Source organism: Vitis riparia, chromosome 13 (genome assembly GCF_004353265.1).
Source record: "Vitis riparia cultivar Riparia Gloire de Montpellier isolate 1030 chromosome 13, EGFV_Vit.rip_1.0, whole genome shotgun sequence".
Classification (NCBI taxonomy): Eukaryota; Viridiplantae; Streptophyta; class Magnoliopsida; order Vitales; family Vitaceae; genus Vitis; species Vitis riparia.
This window is the reverse complement of record NC_048443.1, coordinates 24,024,896-24,045,612: the sequence shown is the minus strand read 5'-3', so window position 1 is coordinate 24,045,612 and position 20,717 is coordinate 24,024,896. Positions and strand designations below refer to the sequence as shown.

Genomic DNA, 20,717 nt, shown 5'->3' with positions numbered 1-20,717 from the left:
ATGAACCCTTTGGCACCGACAACCGAAGAGACTCTGAACGAACGACGGAAGTGCGGGATCGGGAGGGGGTGGCTGCGCTGAAGGACTCCGATCTCCAGGTGGCCAAGTCCACACTTGGATGGTTGGTGGGAGGAAGGGTTCTCCCGGAGATGATGATAGGCTCAGAGAAGAACTCGAAGAAGTGGTCATCTGGAGAAGGGTCTGGATGATGATGAGAATCATGAGATTGGAGGGTGTCAATTGGGAGGTCGCAAAATGAGAGTGCGTCTTCAGAATCTTCAAAGTCTTGCAGAAGGGTGGTGTCTTCCATCGGTTTTGGTTTGGAGTGAATATTTCCTTTTTTCTTATGAGAAGAAAAAGGCTTGCTGAGAATGTGGATGGTGGGTAGTTGAAGGACACAAGGGTTTATATAAGGAAGATAGATATAGAGAGAGAAAGAGAGAAAGGGAGAGGACATTTCTTTCGGACTTGAGTAATGAGTTGTTCTAGAGGAAATTAGGGTGGGATAAGAATATAAAAATGAAAAATGAAGACAGCAGAGCAGACGGTGGAACTCGGAAGAGAGGGTTGATCTAGAAGGGGGTGAGGGTGGATGTGGTGGGACAAGTGCATGTTGCTAGAAGGATGGACCTTGTCCGAGGAGGACGAGAAGTGAAGGCGCCTAGGAAAGGAACGTTAAGCAAGGAAACCAGTCCATCTATGCTTTCTAGTTTCTAGAAGATGTGTATGCGCTTGTCTTGGCTCCACTACCAACCCAATAAAATAATCCATCCCTGAAGATTGGACGTCTATGGCACGGAAAAGAAATCTTATACTAGTCATTTTTCAGTGCTATTCAAAAATCGGATATAACTTAAATAAACTTCTAGATGTAACAGATAGAGCTACTTTTGTCGTATTTCAACCACCAGTATCCATAAGGTTTGATGGTAGCTTGAGTCAAACCAAGCTACACAAGGACATAGCTGATGGAATTTACCCACACAAAATTTATATTTTGACAGTTAATTCTTACCAAGGCTAAGACAGAGGTGGGTATGCCCAATTTGAGGCTTGAGTCAAGAGTCAAGTTGGTTTGGCTCAACTAGCCTGGTCTAATCCAGGTTAGCAGCCCGTTTTACCACATTTTGAGCCAATCAGGATCCAAAATCCAGACAAATAACTATGACTAGCATATTGCTAACACCTTAATTTGATTGACGTGGGATTAAGGCCTCGTGGTAGCACCTTGAACTTATGAGTGTAAGCCTACTAAACAAGGGTTGCTAGCCAATGGTAGAGCCAGCTTAGGGGGTAAGATATAAAATTTATTTCAAGGGTAGAACAGTGTCCAAATGTTTATATAGCCTAATAATAGCTTTTCATTTTCACTCAAAATCTTATGTTAAGGGATCAAATCCCTTCTATATGTAGGGACCCATCCCTGATGACACGTGGCACGTGTCCCCTGACGATACATGGCACATGACCCTATCCGAAGTATCCACATCCGGATTTCCCCAAAAGTACACGTGGCGCGCTTTCCTATCCGGACCCCTGAAATAAAGAAGCACACGGGACTCGCAAAACATCATATCCGGACCACCGCCATTACTCATCCGGCGACCTTTCATATTCTATCCGGATATGTCCATCTGGATCACCGATCAAACCAAGCATGACTCACTACGTCATTCTGACATCCTATCACAAATCATATCCCAGTGCCTACAGAGTGAAAAGACAGAAGTGACAGCAAGTCACTTCTCACGATCTCTGACAGCCGTTCATACGATGAGGATGTCCCTGCCACCACCTAGTGGCATCATGGTAAACCAAAAAGCCTTCCATCATTTATGGAGGAGAGAGAATTTCCAAATACTATATATGCAAACCTTCGCGCAAAGGAGAAGGTAAGCCTTTCAATACCTAGTAAAAGGCCAACTGTGCCATCTTCTCTTGTCTCTCTTTTCATGGCTGACAAAACCATCGGAGGGTGTGTCCGGACACCCTGTCCGGACGCCTTTTGCAGGAACAGCTGAATCAGGAATTCATATCAGTTGAGATCGTACGTCCATCCATTTGGTAACTACGTGGATCATTGGGAATACGAGGCCTCAACATTGGCGCCGTCTGTGGGAACACTTTTTTCGCTGATTCAGTAACTAGCAAAGATGGCCACGCCTTCCCAAAGTCGCTCATCTGGTAGAGGAGAAGAAGACAATTCTGAATGGCGCCAAGCCATCGAAAGAAGGCAGTTAGCAAGCGAGCGACAACTGCAAACTCTCCTCAAGGAGACGGCAAGGTTAAGAGAGGAAAATGCAATATTGCGGATCCAGGCATCATCGACGGGGCCACCCCGTCGTCAACACTCTAGAGGCCAAGTAGCCAACTCAAGGCCTCATCTGGAGTCGATCTACCCCGGAACAGCGGAAACGATCCCTGAAACACACAACGCTAGGCCGCAGGAGCCACACACACCCATGCCTCGAGCTCCCCGTGAAGAAAGCTCAGATTTCACCCATTTCTCGTCAAAGAGACGGCGTGACAGAAGATCCCAGTTATCGGGCGCTATGCGCGCGAGACTAGGACCCCAGCAGCCTGGCAGGCCCAAGCCACCAGCAAACACCACAAGGGGAGTGCACCATGACCCTACGGTCACCCCCATACCACAAAACGTTCTCTCGCACCGTGACCCTTTGGTCACCCCCATGGTGCAGAACGTTCCACCGCACCAAGCGGTACGATCCATTGGGAAAAATCCCCCGAACGAGCCACCCATCGGCTCCATTAGCAAAAGGCTGGATGACATGCTCTCCACGCCTTTCTGCTCTCATATCATTCATTACGAGCCCCCAAGGGGGTTCCTCGTACCAAAGTTCTCCACGTACGATGGGTGCAGTGACCCCTTCGACCATATCATGCATTATCGGCAGCTCATGACCCTCGATATAGGCAACGACCCGCTGCTGTGCAAGGTATTCCCCGCCAGTCTACAAGGACAGGCCCTCTCATGGTTTCATCGCCTACCTCCTAACTCGGTGGACAACTTCAGAGACCTTTCAGAAGCTTTCGTAGGACAATACCTATGCTCCGCTCGGCATAAACAGAACATCAACACCTTGCAAAATATAAAAATGAAGGATAATGAATCCTTGAGGGAATTCGTGAAACGATTTGGCCAAGCCGTCCTACAAGTGGAAGCTTGCAGCATGGACGCTGTCCTGCAAATCTTCAAGCGAAGCATCTGTCCAGGCACTCCATTTTTTGAATCACTAGCTAAGAAACCTCCCGTGACGATGGACGATTTGTTTCGACGTGCGAACAAATATTCCATGCTTGAGGATGACGTACGGGCAGCCACCCAGCAAGTATTGGTTGCCGCGCAGCCGTCCAAAGGGAATATAGAAGGAAGCGTTAAACTTCCGGACAGGCCAAGGCCATCCGATCAGAGGTAAGAAGGGTCAGGCCGCCCGGAAATGCCACCCCTCACACCACTCTCTATAACTTATGAGAAGCTTCTCCCTATGATCCAAAGCATGTCCGATTTCAGGTGGCCCAGACCCCTCGGATCGGACCCATCCAGGAGAGATCACAGCAAAAAATGCGCTTACCACAAGAAGCATGGCCATACTACGGAGACGTGCAGAAGCCTCCAGTATTTGGTGGAAAGGCTTATAAAGGCGGGACATTTAAGGCAATACCTTCGCTCAGATGCCAGAGATAGAGACGCCTCCCGGAACCGCGACTCTGGAGCCCCCACGGTTCCAGCCACCCCCAAAGCCGTTATAAACTACATCAATGGAGGTCCGTCGGATGAAGAGATGAATTCCAAACGAAAGAGGCAAAAATTATTACGAGAGGCAATGGTGCGTGAGAGCGTCAACTCCATCCGACTTGGGATAACCGGAGGAAGCCCTCACCCCATAGACGGAACAATCACTTTTCCACCAGTAGACCCCACACGGATATTACGTCCGTACCACGACGCCCTCATTCTATCCTTAGGGATAGACAAATTCGATGTAAGATGCATCTTAGTTGACCCAGGCAGTTCAGCTGACCTGATACAAGCATCAGTCGTAAGCCACATGGGACATAATTTAGTCGGTCTCGAAAACCCTGGGAGAATCCTGTCCGGATTCAACGGGGCATCAACTATTTCCTTAGGAGATATTGTACTACCAGTTCAAGCTGGCCCAGTCACTCTCAACGTCCTATTTTCGGTGGTACAAGATTTGTCACCCTTCAATATTATCTTGGGGCGCACATGGCTGCATTGCATGAAAGCCATCCCCTCCACGTATCATCAGATGGTAAGCTTTCTTACTGAGGATGGGCAAATCAACCTATACGGCAGTCAGCTAGCTGCTCGCCAATGCTACCAGATAGCAAGAGAATCAAAGACCAGTCAAGAGAATGAACCTCTCCCTGAGTCCACACACGCACTCGACCAATAGTAGTCACTGTGCCCGGCGGACAGAGATCCCCCGGTAGCAGATCCCTTGCAAACAATCCAAATCTCGAAAGAGGATGCTCACCTTACTCATATCAGTTCCCTCTTAACACCTGAGGAAACCCAGAACATCCAAAACGCCCTCCGACAAAACCATGACATTTTCGCATGGGCGCATTCTGATATGAAGGGGATTCATCCATCAATAGTCTCTCATAAGCTCAACGTGTTACCAACGGCGAAACCCATCCGGCAGAGGGTTAGACGTTTCCACCCGGACAGACAAGAAATCATCCGGAATGAGATCGACAAGCTACTGGAAGCCGGATTCATCAAAGAAGTGGATTACTCGGACTGGTTGGCAAATGTAGTAGTGGTACCTAAAAAAGAAGGCAAATGGCGGGTTTGCGTGGACTACACCAACCTCAATAAAGCATGTCCGAAAGACAGTTTCCCCTTGCCACGAATAGATCAAATTGTGGATTCCATTGCCGGGCAAGGGATACTCTCCTTCCTGGACGCTTTCTCCGGATACCACCAAATCCCCATGGCCCCGGATGATCAAGAGAAGACAGCCTTCATAACGCCACACGGACTTTATTGTTACAAAGTTATGCCATTTGGCCTCAAAAATGCTGGCGCTACTTATCAAAGACTGATGACAAAGATATTCAAACCACTAATCGGCCGTACAGTAGAGGTATATATCGACGATATCGTGGTCAAAAGCAAAACCCGAGAAGAGCACGTTCTCCACTTACAAGAAGTTTTTTACCTCCTAAGGAAGTTTGACATGAAGCTAAATCCTTCTAAATGCGCCTTTGGCGTAAGTGCTGGAAAATTCCTGGGCTTTATGGTCAGTCAAAGGGGGATAGAGGTGAGCCCAGATCAAGTCAAGGCAGTCATAGAAACGTCACCCCCCAGGAACAAGAAGGAATTACAGCGCCTCACATGCAAGCTCGTCGCCATAGGGCGTTTTCTAGCCCGTTTCACCGATGAGCTACAACCCTTCTTCCTGGCAATCCGCAAAACAGGACCAAGCGGATGGACAAACAGCTGTCAAAACGCTTTTGAAAAAATCAAGCAGCGCCTCATGCAACCACCCATCCTAAGCAGCCCCATCCCCAGAGAAAAATTGTATATGTACCTGGCCGTCTCAGAGTGGGCAGTTAGCGCTGTCTTATTCCGCTGCCCATCACCCAAGGAACAGAAACCCATCTACTACATTAGCAGAGCGTTAGCAGATGTAGAAACCAGATATTCAAAGATGGAATTAACGGCCTTAGCTCTTCGAAGTGCCGCCCAGAAACTCCGCCCCTATTTCCAAGCACACCCGGTGGTCGTATTAACTGACCAACCCCTTCGCAATATCTTACACAAGCCGGACCTAACCGGAAGAATGCTTCAATGGGCCATAGAATTGAGTGAATTTGGAATCGAGTTCCAGCCCAGATTGTCCATAAAAGGCCAAGTAATGACTGACTTCGTATTGGAATACTCTCGAAGGCCCGACCAACATAACGAACCAAGTGAAAAACAATGGTGGACATTGTGGGTTGATGGAGCCTCACGGTCATCCGACTCTGGGGTAGGACTCCTGTTGCAATCCCCAACAGGAGAATATTTGGAGCAATCCATCGGGTTGGGATTCCCCGCCTCTAACAATGAAGCAGAATATGAAGCCATCTTAGCCAGATTGGACCTCGCGTTGGCTCTGTCCGTCTCAAAACTCCGAATTTATAGCAATTCCCAACTTGTGGTAAGACACGTTCAGAAAGAATATGAAGCCAAGGATGCACGCATGGCGCAATACTTAAACAAAGTAAGGGACACCCTGCAGCGATTCGCCGAATGGACGATTGAGAAAATCAGGCGGACTGAAAACTCGCGCGCCGACGCCCTAGCAGGCATAGCCGCTTCTCTTCCCATCAAAGAAGCTATACTATTGCCTATATATGTGCAAGCCAAGTCTTCCATCATTGAAACCTCCACTTGCCATACCATTGAGGAAAGCAAAATAGATGACAAAGGCTGGATGAAAGCCATCATTGAGTACCTCCGGACAGGCACCCTGCCCGAAGACACTAAGCAAGCACACAAGATCCGGGTGCAAGCCGCCCGCTTCACCCTAATAGGGGAGCATCTGTACAAGCGATCCTTTACAGGTCCCTACCTCAGATGTCTAAATCATTCAGAGGTGTTGTACGTATTAGCCGAATTGCACGAGGGAGTATGTGGAAATCATGCCGGAGGTCGGTCTCTGGCGCACAGGGCCCATTCACAAGGTTATTACTGGCCCACGATGAAAAAGGATGCGGCAGCATATGTTAAAAAATGCGACAAATGTCAAAGACATGCCCCCATTCTGCACATGCCGTCAGGAGAACTGAAAACAATCTCAGGACCCTGGCCCTTCGCACAATGGGGCATGGACATAGTAGGACCTCTACCAGCCGCACCTGCCCAGAAAAAATTCCTGCTTGTAGCCACGGATTACTTCACTAAGTGGGTAGAAGCTGAAGCCTATGCCAGCATCAAAGATAAAGATGTCACCAGGTTTGTATGGAAAAACACCATCTGCCGCTTTGGAATCCCCCAGACCATCATAGCAGACAATGGCCCGCAGTTCGATAGTATCGCATTCCGGAATTTTTGTTCAGAACTAAACATCCGGAACTCATACTCTATGCCACGATATCCCCAAAGCAATGGTCAAGCAGAGACCACAAACAAAACGCTAATCACTGCCTTAAAGAAAAGACTCGAGCAAGCTAAAGGAAAGTGGGTGGAGGAGCTACCCGGCGTCCTGTGGGCTTATCGAACCACACCCGGACGTCCAACAGGAAACACTCCCTTCGCCCTCGCATACGGTATGGACGCAATCATTTCTACTGAAATAGGCTTACCCACTGTCCGGACCGAGGTAGAAGGGGAGACTGATGCAGATACAGAGTTAGGAAGAAACTTAGACTGGGCGGACGAAGTAAGAGAAACTGCAGCCATCCGGATGACAGATTATCAACAGAGGGCATCAGCCCACTACAATCGCAAAGTAAGGCCCAGAAGCTTCAAAAATGGTACGTTGGTCCTTAGAAAAGTTTTTGAAAACACTGTTGACATAGGAGCAGGAAAATTCCAAGCCAACTGGGAAGGCCCCTACATGGTGTCTAAAGCAAGTGAAAGTGGAGCCTATCATCTACAAAAACAAGATGGAACCCTGTTGCAGCGACCATGGAATGTATCTAATCTAAAGCAGTATTACCAATAAAGGATGAGACAAAATGAAGAAGTATATTTTATTGATACTTGCGTAAAAAGAATCACATACAAAACGTCTCCGGACTACAAAGTACAAAGAGAAGATAGCAGTAAAAATTCTTTTACAAAAAGAAAAGACCCTCATTGAGCAGGTTTGCGGCGCAGCTTTTCCTCTTCACCCGGAGGAATTGAAGGGACATCCCGTTTGATTCCATGCTTCTTCATACAGCAACGATAGCCAAAGAAGTACATTTCATCAACTTGCTTCTGGTACTCCGCTTCAAGTTCCTCCCTTTCCGCAGCAAACTCACCCTCCAGTTCTTCTTTTTGCGCTGATAAACGCAACTGCAACTCTTCTCTTTGCCTCTTCTCAATGGACACCTCTGTCCGGAGTTGCCTTACCTCCCTCCTCAAAAGAGCCATCTCATCCTCCGTCTCAAAAAGGCGGGCTTCCATAAAATCCTCCCGGCTCTTTGCCTCAGCAAGTTCCTCTCGAAGAACCTCGTTCTCCTCTCGAGCAGTAGATGAACTGGCTTCAGCCTGCTCCAGTCTCAAACGCAACTTCTCTTCATCGCTCTTTCGCTGAGACACGAAGGATTTTGTGTAATCAGCAGTCTCCAGCAGGTCAGAAAGAAGATCACGTTGTTGAGCCATGCCGCGAAGGCCACTCACCAGCTGCAGAAAAATACTCAAAACAAAGAAAGACCAAGTTACAAACCATGTGGCAAACGCATCAATACGACAAAGAAATCAAGGCACAAATTATACCATCTCTACTGTCTCGAACATCTTGGCTGAAGGCACTCCAACGTCAGAGCCGGAAGGAATCTGTTTTAGCTTCTCTTCTATCTCCGCGTAGCTAAAAGGGCTAGCAGAGTTGAAAGTGGCATCATCAAAAAGACTCCCCTCCAAGGTGGCATTGGAAAGTGATTCCTCCTCCGGGACCACGCCTTCAACATTCTCAACCGGCTGGGCCTCTCTGGGTGGAACCTCAGCCGGCACCAGCACTGGAGTGGCTGGGTTCTCTTCCGCCATCTTCGCTACACTGCCTTCCGGATGACCCTCCGGGACGGATGAACAGCTGACTTCAATGCTTTCTAAAAACCGATCCTGAAGCCTCCCAGCGAGGCCAGACTTCAAGTCGCGTACCAGACGCAACCTTCTTCTGGTTGGCCCCCTCACAGGCACAACGGCACGAGGGCTTGGCCCGCGCAAAGGCAACTCCTGGCTGTCTGCCCCCATTTCTCCTGTTGGGGGTGTCACAGGAGGCAAGTTGGCAACACCAGAGGCCCGGGCCGCACCCCCATCCGGGTGAGCGGAGCCGGGCTGATTTATTGAGAGCGCTTCCTCAGTCAGCAGAGCCATCCGGGCGTCCGACGCCATTAAGGGTCCCAAAAGATTAAGGCCCCTAATAAATTCAAAAGTGCTTGAGACAGAGGCCGGGAGAGGATTTTTCGACTCTTGTATATTACATTCCTTTTCATAGCCGATAGGAGGCGGCACAAACTCCTTCGGAGGAGTTGGGATTTTCACTGCATTTCCCTTTTTCTTCTTACTCAGCTTCCTCTTCTTTTTCGCTGGAGCATCACCAGGGGGAGAGGACGCGGACCGTTTCCCACCCGAAGCCTTCCGCAAGAGCCCCTCTTGCCTTTTCCTCTCCCGCTTGCTGAGACGGGCCTTGCGTGTCCGGGCGTCTGCCTTCCGCACCCCTTCGTAGAAGGGAAGATCTTCAAGGGTAAAATGCTCCCCAGCTACCACTTCTTCAGGCAGCCGCCTTGGGAGTATGTTCACCACATACGCCTGAGGCCCCTGGACGACCAAGCGGAGGTTCTGTGCAGAAAGAAGCAGCTCGCAACTCCGCTCGGCCGATGAGGCCTTCTCCACCCAGTCCACCAGTTTTCCCCTTTTATTCTGGCCTACACCCAAGCAAGCAATATATGTCAGACCACCTAAACAATGCTGACTTACAAGCCACGCAAAAACAGGAAGTAGCCTAAGTTATACCTGGAACCTACAGCGACTGGTTGGGAACAAAGGGCCTATCCGGATGCTCCGCCAAGCCTGCCCATACGCCCTTGACCAGCACCTGTCCCTTGGCAGCCTTTTTATTCGAGTCCGGTAGGTTGGTCACCAGTTGCAGAGATGGAAGACTGGCGACGAAGCTAAAGATATTACTCTTCACCTTCTTGATCGAATAAACGAAGAGAACCTCCAGTAGTGAGAGGTCCAAATTAAACAACATACTCAGGATGTTGCACCCCATCAGCACCCGAATCATGTTGGGATGTGCATACACTGGAGGAATCTGGGTGAAATGCAGAAATTCCTTGACCAGAGACGGGAGCGGGAACTGGAGTCCAGCATTGAACTGCTCCTTGGTAAAAAAGATTGCGTTATCTTCCGGTTTCTCAGGCAACACGCCCTCTCCATCAAAAAGTTCCACAGACACACCATTGGGAATACAAAACCGATCGCAAAATTCCTTCACGTTCAATTTTTCCACAGATTTCTCAGCACGAGCGTCACCAGACGGGCGAGGTGAAGTAACTTCCTTGGTAGCAGACATTTTTTAGCCTAAAGATGAAGCAGAATCTGCATGGAAAGAATCCAACAAGTCAAACAAACAGAATCGACCCCACAAAACCTCAAAACCTACCCCACAGGAGATTCAATACCCCACCAAAAAGCGCAAGGGGGCAATAGAAAATCCGAATACAACCAAAACGCAAAAAGAAGCCCTAGAAGCTAACATCAACAGTCAGTCGCCCAAACAGCTTCCCCAAGCAAATCAAAAGCAAACCAAGAAAAGAGGATACAAGAAGGAGAGAAACCAGGATAGAGTTGCGTACCAAGTGTAAACTGGAAAGCAGGGTCGAAAATCGCAAATGCAGTCACCGTCACGACCTGAATGCTGCCGGAACACTCACAAACGAAGACACACAGAAGGCAGATGAAGCAATAACAGAGAAAATGCAGTAAGAAAAAGCAAAGGGAGGCCACAGGCTGCTATTTATAAGAGACAGCCCCTCGGTATTCCAAACGTTTAGCAAAAGCTATCATTAAACCTACACATTGCCTAGGGAATACCCAGAGACGGCGGCTCGCCATAAATGCTCTCCTGTCTCTTCGCCCCCGCTCGCCACGTGGTCCAATGAGCACAAAAAGCAAAACTTCGGTTTCAAAAGGCAATAATTCTTTTTTAACCCACCCATTAAGCAAAATCGACAAGTTAAAAAGGGGGGCATTGTAGGGACCCATCCCTGATGACACGTGGCACGCGTCCCCTGACGATACATGGCACATGACCCTATCCGAAGTATCCACATCCGGATTTCCCCAAAAGTACACGTGGCGCGCTTTCCTATCCGGACCCCTGAAATAAAGAAGCACACGGGACTCGCAAAACATCCTATCCGGACCACCGCCATTACTCATCCGGCGACCTTTCATATTCTATCCGGATATGTCCATCCGGATCACCGATCAAACCAAGCATGACTCACTACGTCATTCTGACATCCTATCACAAATCATATCCCAGTGCCTACAGAGTGAAAAGACAGAAGTGATAGTAAGTCACTTCTCACAATCTCTGACAGCCGTTCATAGGATGAGGATGTCCCTGCCACCACCTAGTGGCATCATGGTAAACCAAAAAGCCTTCCATCATTTATGGAGGAGAGAGAATTTCCAAATACTATATATACAAACCTTCGCGCAAAGGAGAAGGTAAGCCTTTCAATACCTAGTAAAAGGCCAACTGTGCCATCTTCTCTTGTCTCTCTTTTCATGGCTGACAAAACCATCGGAGGGTGTGTCCGGACACCCTGTCCGGACGCCTTTTGCAGGAACAACTGAATCAAGAATTCATATCAGTTGAGATCGTACGTCCATCCATTTGGTAACTACGTGGATCATTGGGAATACGAGGCCTCAACACTATACATTTTTTTTCCCAAAATTTTAGGGGAGGCATTTGCCCCTCCCGAGCATAAGGTGACTCCGCCCCCTATTGCTAGCACAACAAAAGGATGACACCTAATATGAGGTGTCGTAAGATATGTAACGTGAGATATATGGAGGGTTGAGATGTTTATAAATTCATGACACAAGCCAAGCAAAACTTTGTGAGGGAACAAGTGGCATGAGCTAGTGCAATTAGGCCTATGAAGGTGACATAAAAAAAAAGAGTGAGTTTCTCCTAATATGAGGTGTTGTTGTTAGGATTTTATTTCTCCTATATCTTCGGTAATAAACCGAAGACGTGATTCGAAATGTGGTCCACATCATTCCATCAATTTAGGAACGAGGATTCATGCTCCAAACCACGTTCGCATCACTACCCCATGTTCTGTGCACGTTCCAAGTAAACTCAGTGATGGAGAGAATCTTTTAAAACGAGGCAGAACACTAACGGGAGGGTACCCTAAGCCTGCAATCTCTTTTCAGTTTTCAAAACACCATCTAAGTGGAGATTGTGAAGGTTTAGAAGCACCTGAAACCCGAAAATAGCAAAACTCATTTTAACTTGTAGAATGGCAATGACGGGAGGTATGTTTTCTGATTAGTTTATAATTCCGTTTATGATCTAATTGTTATTTAATGTTTTTTATATAGCATGTTTAGATATGAGATTACAATTGTAAGATATGTAACGTGAGATATATGGAGGGTTGAGATGTTTATAAATTCATAACACAAGCTAAGCAAAACTTTGTGAGGGAACAAGTGGCATGAGCTAGTGCAATTAGGCCTATGAAGGTGACATAAAAAGAGAGTGAGTTGTTAAGCTTGGTAGAGGTGGCATGAGTAGAAACAAGTGTAACAACTTGTTAGCATTATTGGCTCCACCATCCAATTGCTCCTTAATTGTATCCATCATTAGCTCCTTAATTTATCCTTTTTGTATCCTTTAGTTCTCTATATTTCCATAACACAACTATGACGGATGATAAACATGTGATGATGGTTGAAGCCTTGAGAGGATCCACTATCTAGATGTGAATGAGATTAGTAAGTTGATTCTTAAAATTAGGTAGTGCTCGATGTTTATGAATAATATGTCTTGCCAAGTTTTTTTGGTATGAATTTATCAAAAAAGATTGTGGAAGTTTTGCTTAAAAGTAGGTCTTGACCATTTTTTGTAATTACACAAAAGTGAATATAAGTTGGTGTTTTTTTTTCTTAAAAATATACTCATGGTACATTTCTTAAGGGTTGGAAAATATTATCTTAGAGGACTTCTATTCGCCACACAACTTAAAAAGTTTAAGGGTAAGTTTTAGGAACAACTGTATTTTGGACTCAGTTTGACCCAAAAATTAAGATTTGGTCTATAAAAGTTGCATAATTGATGAAAATGATATAAAATGTGAAGAGACCAATGTACCTTTCAAAACTATTTTGAGTATTTTCTACCACAATGTTTTATAAACTTTTTTATCTTATTTTTTTTAATAATTATTTTTAGAAAACTATTTTTTTTAAATATATTCTAAAAATATATCATTTAAAAAAAATAATTTTGACATATTTTTAGTTATTTTTTACATACATAATTTTAAAAATATATATTTTCCAAGATGTTTGATTTTTAAATAATAATAATAACAATTTATTTTTATTTTTTTGGAAAAAGGTGTATTTTTTTCCAAATCACTAAATTAAATTAAATTTAATTGAGGTTTAAATAAGAAATAAAATTTAAATTAATATTTTTCTACTTTTTTTTTATAATCAATAAAGGTTATATTTGGAAAGATAAAAAATTCATATCATTCTTCTCAATTATCACACTTTTTCTAGGTTTTGGGTTTAAATTGTGAACTTATATGGATCAAAGTTTAATTTTTTGGCACAACTAGGTCCAAAACACAATTGTCCCGAAGTTTTATGTCTACGACATCCATCTCCCATAAATTAAGTGTTATATAGATAAAACCAAGTATCTTACCCACCCCATTCATGTTATAATCGAGCCTAGAATTCAATAAGTATATTTATGTTAACTTTGCACAACCATATAAGATTTGAATAGACGAAGATAAAATAGTTTCATCACTCATTGTACTTGGAAATAATGATTCTTAATCAAATTCTAAATATAAACATGAGTGAAAATACCATCAAAACCTTTTTTAGAATACTCAATATTATATATTTTTAAATTAAAATTAATTTATAAATATATTCAAATTTGTGAAAATGCAAGTGGGGCATGCTCGAGATGGGGGAAATGGGTATAGCTAAAAACCCGTAGCCTTTAAGACCCAAGACGATACAGCCTCCAAAACCCTCGTGTGTTTGGCTCAGTTCAGAATTAAAATGGGGAGAGTAGCTCTTCTTCACTTGCTTCGATCACAGTCCAGGCGCATCTCTTCCACAAACGCCCTCTCTGGTTTTTCCCTCTCTCTATTTCTCTTTTCTTTTTCTATCTAAATTGTCATTTTCATTCTGAACACACCCTCACCGCTCCAATTCAACTCTTCCGTTTCTTTTCCTTTGTTTCATTGCTTTATTTTTTGAACGACCAAACCCCCAAGAGCTACCATGTGATGGGGTCTCTCCTGCTACTTGTTGAGGTGAAATAGCGATGTTGTATGACGAATTAGTTTTGTTGGGATCGTTGTATGTGTTCAGATCGAGTGTGATTAATCCAAATATTCATGAGCGTATTATAAGATTGTGGAACGCCAGCGTTTGAAACGGTTATAGATTTGGGGACATGGGAAATTCTTGTTTGTGGGGTTTGTCAATTAGGTAGTGAATGACTATGGAGCCCAATCAGGGTTGGGATTTATAGACCCGGAAATATGTTGAAAATATTTATCTTCTGTTAGGAATGTCAAGGTCGGGAGCTTTTGAATGCGGGCTTTGTATAGGCACAGTGAAGGGTTAAGCACCATTGTCTGGGTAACAGTGGAAAATCTGGTGTTTGAATAGGGCTTGTTTCAGGCTAATGGGTTTTATTTTTCCTAATATGAATTTTGAAGAATCTGGACATGCTTGATGGTTTAGGGCAGTTTTTTAAATCCCACTCAAGTGCTCAAGGGATGGGAAGGTTACAGGTTCAAGTCCCAATGGGGACAAAATTTACCTTGAAAAAAAAAAAGGAACCAAACTTTGAATCTTGTGCAGTCTTTTGGATCAGAGACATGTGCATGGTTCAAAGATTGTAAATATTGGTCCTGTCCTCTATTTAGCTGTGTGTATGGCCTAAATAGTATCCAGTTCGTTTGGAATTCATTCAAAGTAGTTCCATGATAGTAGAAAAATGAGTGTAGAAGAAGTAGAACTTGGCCAAAATTTTTAAGTAATGGAATGTTTGGAATGGCTTAGAGTCAAAGCAAAGTTTCAACAATCTTGTGAAAATTTACTACTTTCTTGGAACAGGTAATTGTGTTGGAAAATGAATGGACAAATGTGCTTAATTTTTTTTTTTTTTTTTGATATGTGATGATGAGATATTGTAAACACGCTTCAAAGAAAGAGCGTGACAAGGTACACAAGAAGGAAACAAAGAGTCGCAAGAAAACAACAAAAAATCCAAGGAAAAACAGCTCTCTCCGATACCAAACTAACCAATCCACAAAATCAATTACAGTCAAAGTGCCAACACCCATATACATCTTTGCTCACAAAAACAGATTACTAAAGAAAACGTTCTTCAGAATTTGGATAGTTCAAAAAATGCATAAAGGAACAACTTTCCATATTTTCTTGCACTTCTTACCGATGAAGGAGCCATGCCACCCTAATAGAGTCTCTCTCACCAAGGCCAACAAAATCCAAGGAACACCAACCAAAAAAAAAAACAACTGCCAAAGAACCTTTGCCAAGGGATAGTGAAGGAGAATGCAATCTGTCGACTCCTCTTTCACTTTACATAAATAGAATCTATTAACCAATGCCCATCCCCTTTTTTGTAGCTGATCAAGAGTCAAAACTTTTCCCCAACAAACTTCTCATGCTTTGCACTTAAAGAATCAGTATTAAAAGATCCATCTCTATACCGTGCATTGAGAGTCAGTATTTTTCATGATTCTTGTTTTGGCATATGTTTTGTTTTTATGCAATACTACATTTTCTAGTGCTACAAGTAACATATGAATTTTGGGTTGGTCATTTTTCTTTGTTTTGGTCTGTACACAAACAGTGAGTATTATTTGGCTTGACATATCAACTCTTTCCCGTCTGACACATATCTGTCACTCTGATTTCCTAAGTTGCAGAAGGTTCCTATGTTACATATTTCCGATCCAGATCTAGAAGTAACATCTGTAAGTGTGCTTGTTTGCCACCACATTCTTACAATCTTGTATGAGAAACTGGGTTCTTACACTACAAGCCTTCATCGCTACCAACATTAATGATTGAGTGTGTTTATATCTTAACAGCATCAAATAGGAGTTGTTCAAAATGAGTTTGGGGCTGGGAGCAGGGAACCACCTGTATTTAGAGGTCTAAACTGCGAAGGCACATAAGAGGCATTTAAGCAATGTGTGTATTTATGCTGCGGGCATGTGTGTTAATTGAGAGTCCTTTGGTCAATACTGACCTGTTAGCCTATGTAATATGGTCAAAAGTCAGACCTCTACTGACTCCATGAATTGCCTTTTTTTCCATCTAGCTCTTTTTGTAGAAAAGATACTGACTATACTATCATTATTCTAGAAGTGATCCATTCCATGAGGAAAAAGAACGAGAATGACTCCTGAGGCTTAGTTCAGTTAGGAAGTGGTTGGAGTGGTGGGGATAAGGAGGTTCCAAGTTCAATACCACATATGCAAGGAAAAAAAGGTTTAACCGTCAAAAAAATTATGAAAAAGAATGCAAAAAGTGACAATATGACTGAAACTCAAATAGGTCTATGCATGTCTCTAGTGGAATTTCAGACGACATGCTTTTCACATATTTTCAATTTTCTGCACCTTTTTTTAGGCTTTTCGTATGATGCATTCTCTCCTCAACTGTAGCTATCCTGTACACAACTGCAGGCTTTTAACCAGTCCAGAGGCAATACCCTGTTTTCATTATCTGTTTTGAGTTTTCCTAATCTAAACAAGCTTGGAACTGGATGTGGTCTATCCTTTTATTCACGATTGCATTTTCCATAATGACCAATGGTTGTTGGTAACTAAGAGGGATTTAACACAGGTCAAACTGTTTGCTGCAAATACTTTGTGCAAGCCAAAATATGTATCTCCTTCCAGGAATTGGTTCCCCCTGCCTCAATGGATGGTGAAGAGTGGCATGGGTGTAGAAGCTAGGTTTGATGATTCTGAGCCACTTCCTTGTCATGTGTATCTCACAAAGCTAAGTTTGATGATTCTGGGCCACTTCCTTGTCATGAATATCCCATGTAAACTTGAGGGAGTGGATTTCTATGTGAATGATCTACTTGGGCCTAATGGTAGTTGAGAACTTTGAACCTTATCCCTTGAATGAGATGACGCAATGAGGGCTCTTAGTGGCAAAACCTACCAGGGTTATCCAATGAGCAGTTTGCGCTCTCAACCTCCTCTTCTCTCTGCCATGCCAGGCCGTGGTGATGAAATGTGACTGTGGGAAGCACATAGAAAAGAGAAAATAATGATTTTAAATTAATGGCATGGCTGGGGCATGTTGGGCATGTGTCTAATGTGTGTGGAAGGTGTGTTCTTCCAATTACTTCTTGTTGGTCCTGCCAACCCATTTATCAGTTGGGCCCTGAGCTGGAGACCATGCCTAGGATACAATACTTCTTATGGTTTGTGGTGCATGCTGAATTGGTCAATCAAGATGTTTCTTTCTTTTTGTAATAGGACCAAACAAAAAATGTTTTGCCGTTGAAATAGTGTCCTGATGCCACTATGTCTCCTTTATAACAAAACAGAGAGTCCCCTATTTATGTTTAGTCATATTGCTCCTCCCTGGACCACACACCTGGCTAACATTAAATTATAGCTTTTCTAATTGCTTGACATTCTAAATCTTCTTATATGCTGAGATTCCTGTTTCCACATTGAGTTTAAATCCTTATTAATTTTTCTCTTGTCAAGAGTAACCTTGGTAATATAAAATGGCTAGGATACAATAATTTTTTGGTTTGCACCATAATTGTCTCTATCTAAATCTTACCTGATTCCAGAGTTTTTTTGGATGCTTCAACAAACCTTTTGTTGCATCTCTTCTTTGGATGTTGATAATCAATGATAATGATTCTCTTCTTGTGATCATTGCTGTTATTATTGCTGCACAGGTTATCATCCTCATAGATTCGGAATATGGCCACATTCCCCAAGTGCCAAACCAAACATTAATTCTGCCATCCAGCTTGCTGCTTCCCAGAGAAGATGGGCATCTAAAGCCAGAACCGCAGAAGATGATAGCAAGATTAGCATTGGACCACAAAGAGGGAGAGAAATGGAGGAAGATGAAAAAGATTCTAGGATTGTTTACCATGGGCCTATCTCATCTACAGTAAAGAAAGTGAAGCTTCTCTCTCTTTCCACCTGCTGCCTCTCAGTATCTCTAGGGCCTGTTATCACTTTCATGACATCCCCTGAAATGAATGTGATCCTCAAGGGTGCGGTTGCATCTTCTGTGATATTCCTCAGTGCTTCTACCACTGCTGCCCTTCACTGGTTCGTAAGCCCGTACGTTCACAAGCTCAGATGGCAGCCAGGTTCAGACACATTTGAAGTGGAGATGATGTCATGGCTGGCAACATACCTTCCAAAGACTCTAAAGTTTGCTGATATCCGCCCACCAGAGACCAATAGGCCTTTTGTGACATTCAAGGCCAATGGAAATTTCTACTTTGTCGACGCGGAACACTGTCATAACAAGGCTTTGTTAGCAAAACTGACCCCTCAGAAAGGAGCCCATGAATCTGCTTTTAAGAACTTGTGATCTGATAACATATTGACAGAGCTCTGAACCACATCATAGATTATGGCTTTTGATAAGCCACAAATCTTTTTGAGCCTTTGAAGGCATACTTTTGTGTTCTTTGTTTTCCAGAAATAGTGTGACACTGGATTTTGTTTGGTTTGGCAGAAAATAATTTAGTGGTGAGATTTTCCAGACTTTTTAAGGATTAGAGCATTTGCTGTCAAGATGGCCAAATTATATTTTGGATATGGCATGTGATAATCAAATGATATGCCTAATTTACTTCAATTGAAATCATTGACCAGTTTTTGGAAATTATATTGACACTCCCTGTCTAACCGGCATTGTAGGATAACAGCATTAATGATATATCTATAAAATGCTAGAAAAACGCACTGATGTTATGCTAGGATAAAACCAAAAATTGAAAACAAAAAAGAAATGAAAATTGAAAGGTCTTAATCCCTAAATGAGTTGGTTAGAACCCTAATTTTGCATTAACCACTTGTGGTATTGGTCCTATTTGGGGATTTTAATCTACATTGGGAAAATTGAAGTACACAACTTTCAGTTTGAGCTGTAAGATAAAGAATTTGTTTGACAGTGGTTTTAGAAAGCATTATTAATTTATTTTTTTTACATGAAAATTTTTTATCATTCAATTATTAGAGAAGTTAGAAGCATTTTTTAAAATCAATGCCAAATGTACTTAAAGTCAACTATAAAGGCATAAAAGTTTGTGTTCAATTTAAACTTAAAAGTTGTTTGGGACAATGTTTAACTTTTGCGTTGAATACATATTTTAATATTTTGGGAAAATATGATTGTATGAGTGCTCTATTTTTCAGGGCTACAACTTATGTAGGTTGATCAAGTTGATAATTAACCTAAGTCCAACTCGATATAAAAAGCAATCAACTCAACTCAATTCGAACTCTAACATGAGGTATTCAATTTGAACCCAACTCAACTTAAATTCTAACTTAAGGTATTTAAACAAGTTCAATCCAACCTCGTTTTTCTAAACTCGGGTTGAATTTAGATTGGTTTGGTTAAAGTGAGGTTAATCGAGTTAGATTTGAGTTGATTGCGTTAAATTCAGGTCTTAAATTTTTTTAAAATATACTTATATAAAAATTTAAATAATAAATAGAACAAAATTTCAAGATATCAACAAAAGAATAAACATAAATTTATATTTTCTAAAAATGAAAAAATATATTACATAATATAATATGATATTTTTAATAAAAATAGAAAATGAAAATAAATATTATTATATAAGATAATATGTATTATAAATATTGTAAAAACATTAAATCAAATTAGAATTAGACTCGAGTTGTCTGAACCTTAATCCTAATCCAATCTAAATTGAGTTTGGTTTGAAAAAATTAAACCCGAGTATTGAAATGATTGTCTAACCTCGTTTAAACGTCAGATTGAATTCAAATTATGTCAAAACTATCCACCTTAAACTGCATCTCTATTATTTCTTTAAAATACAAATAACACATGTTTGAAAGGTTGATACCATAATAAAAATAAATAAATAAATAAAAAGTCTTAACCCATGTTTGAAAGATTGGTACCATAATAAAAATCCAAAAAAAAAAAGTCTAATAAGTAAACCTCCTTTTAGTCTATAATAATTTAATTTTAAATTTTTTGGTAAAAATTTTATTTATTTTTATCAACAAAGTAAACTATTTATAAAGACAAAGCGAAGGAAAAGAATATTACAGCCCTCTGAAAATTCAAAACAAAAGGTCAAAAAAAGTTTTCTACGCTTTTTTTTTCTCCTTTTTCTTTTCTTTTTCTTTTTTTCAATAGTCAATTGCAACTGGTCCAAGGAAGCAAGCTCTCTCTCTCTCTTCGTCATCTTTATCAACCCCTGAAACCCTTCCATCTTTTCTCAGTCTCCGCCATCTTCTCAGACACTGAAAATACAATGGAAGACACCACCCATTTTCAAGATGTTGAAGATTCAGAGGGCGCACTCTCATTCTGCGACCTCCCTATTCACAAGTAGAGATGACTGTGACCATGGGACAAGTTTTAATTTTAACTAAATTGGTTTAGTATGGGTTTGAGAATTTTTTTAAAATCCCAAATTCAGGTATTACCTTCTCCTGTCCCGATTATATAT

General features: G+C 42.5%; 2 protein-coding genes across 2 annotated transcripts; both read left to right on the top strand.

Moving 5' to 3' along the window:
- The first annotated feature begins 2,153 nt into the window (after window positions 1–2,153).
- Window positions 2,154–4,439, top strand: LOC117928441. The gene is made up of 2 exons (XM_034848322.1): window positions 2,154–3,433; window positions 3,533–4,439. The coding sequence occupies exons 1-2, from the start codon at window positions 2,154–2,156 to the stop codon at window positions 4,437–4,439; spliced, it is 2,187 nt and encodes a 728-aa protein (XP_034704213.1).
- A 9,510-nt stretch (window positions 4,440–13,949) lies between these two features.
- On the top strand, window positions 13,950–18,776 carry LOC117929139. The gene is made up of 2 exons (XM_034849359.1): window positions 13,950–14,090; window positions 17,934–18,776. Exons 1-2 carry the CDS (start codon window positions 14,018–14,020, stop codon window positions 18,584–18,586), a joined length of 726 nt encoding a protein of 241 aa, XP_034705250.1. The 5' UTR covers window positions 13,950–14,017; the 3' UTR covers window positions 18,587–18,776.
- The last annotated feature ends 1,941 nt before the right edge of the window (window positions 18,777–20,717 follow it).

Bases quoted from the DNA above. Each gene is read 5' to 3' on its own strand.
- LOC117928441 (XM_034848322.1), top strand. From the start codon at position 2,154: ATGGCCACGCCTTCCCAAAGTCGCTCATCTGGTAGAGGAGAAGAAGAC. The intron at 3,434-3,532 runs GTAAGAAGGGTC...GTCCGATTTCAG, and splicing joins CCAAGGCCATCCGATCAGAG to GTGGCCCAGACCCCTCGGAT.
- LOC117929139 (XM_034849359.1), top strand. From the start codon at position 14,018: ATGGGGAGAGTAGCTCTTCTTCACTTGCTTCGATCACAGTCCAGGCGC. The intron at 14,091-17,933 runs GTTTTTCCCTCT...ATTGCTGCACAG, and splicing joins TTCCACAAACGCCCTCTCTG to GTTATCATCCTCATAGATTC.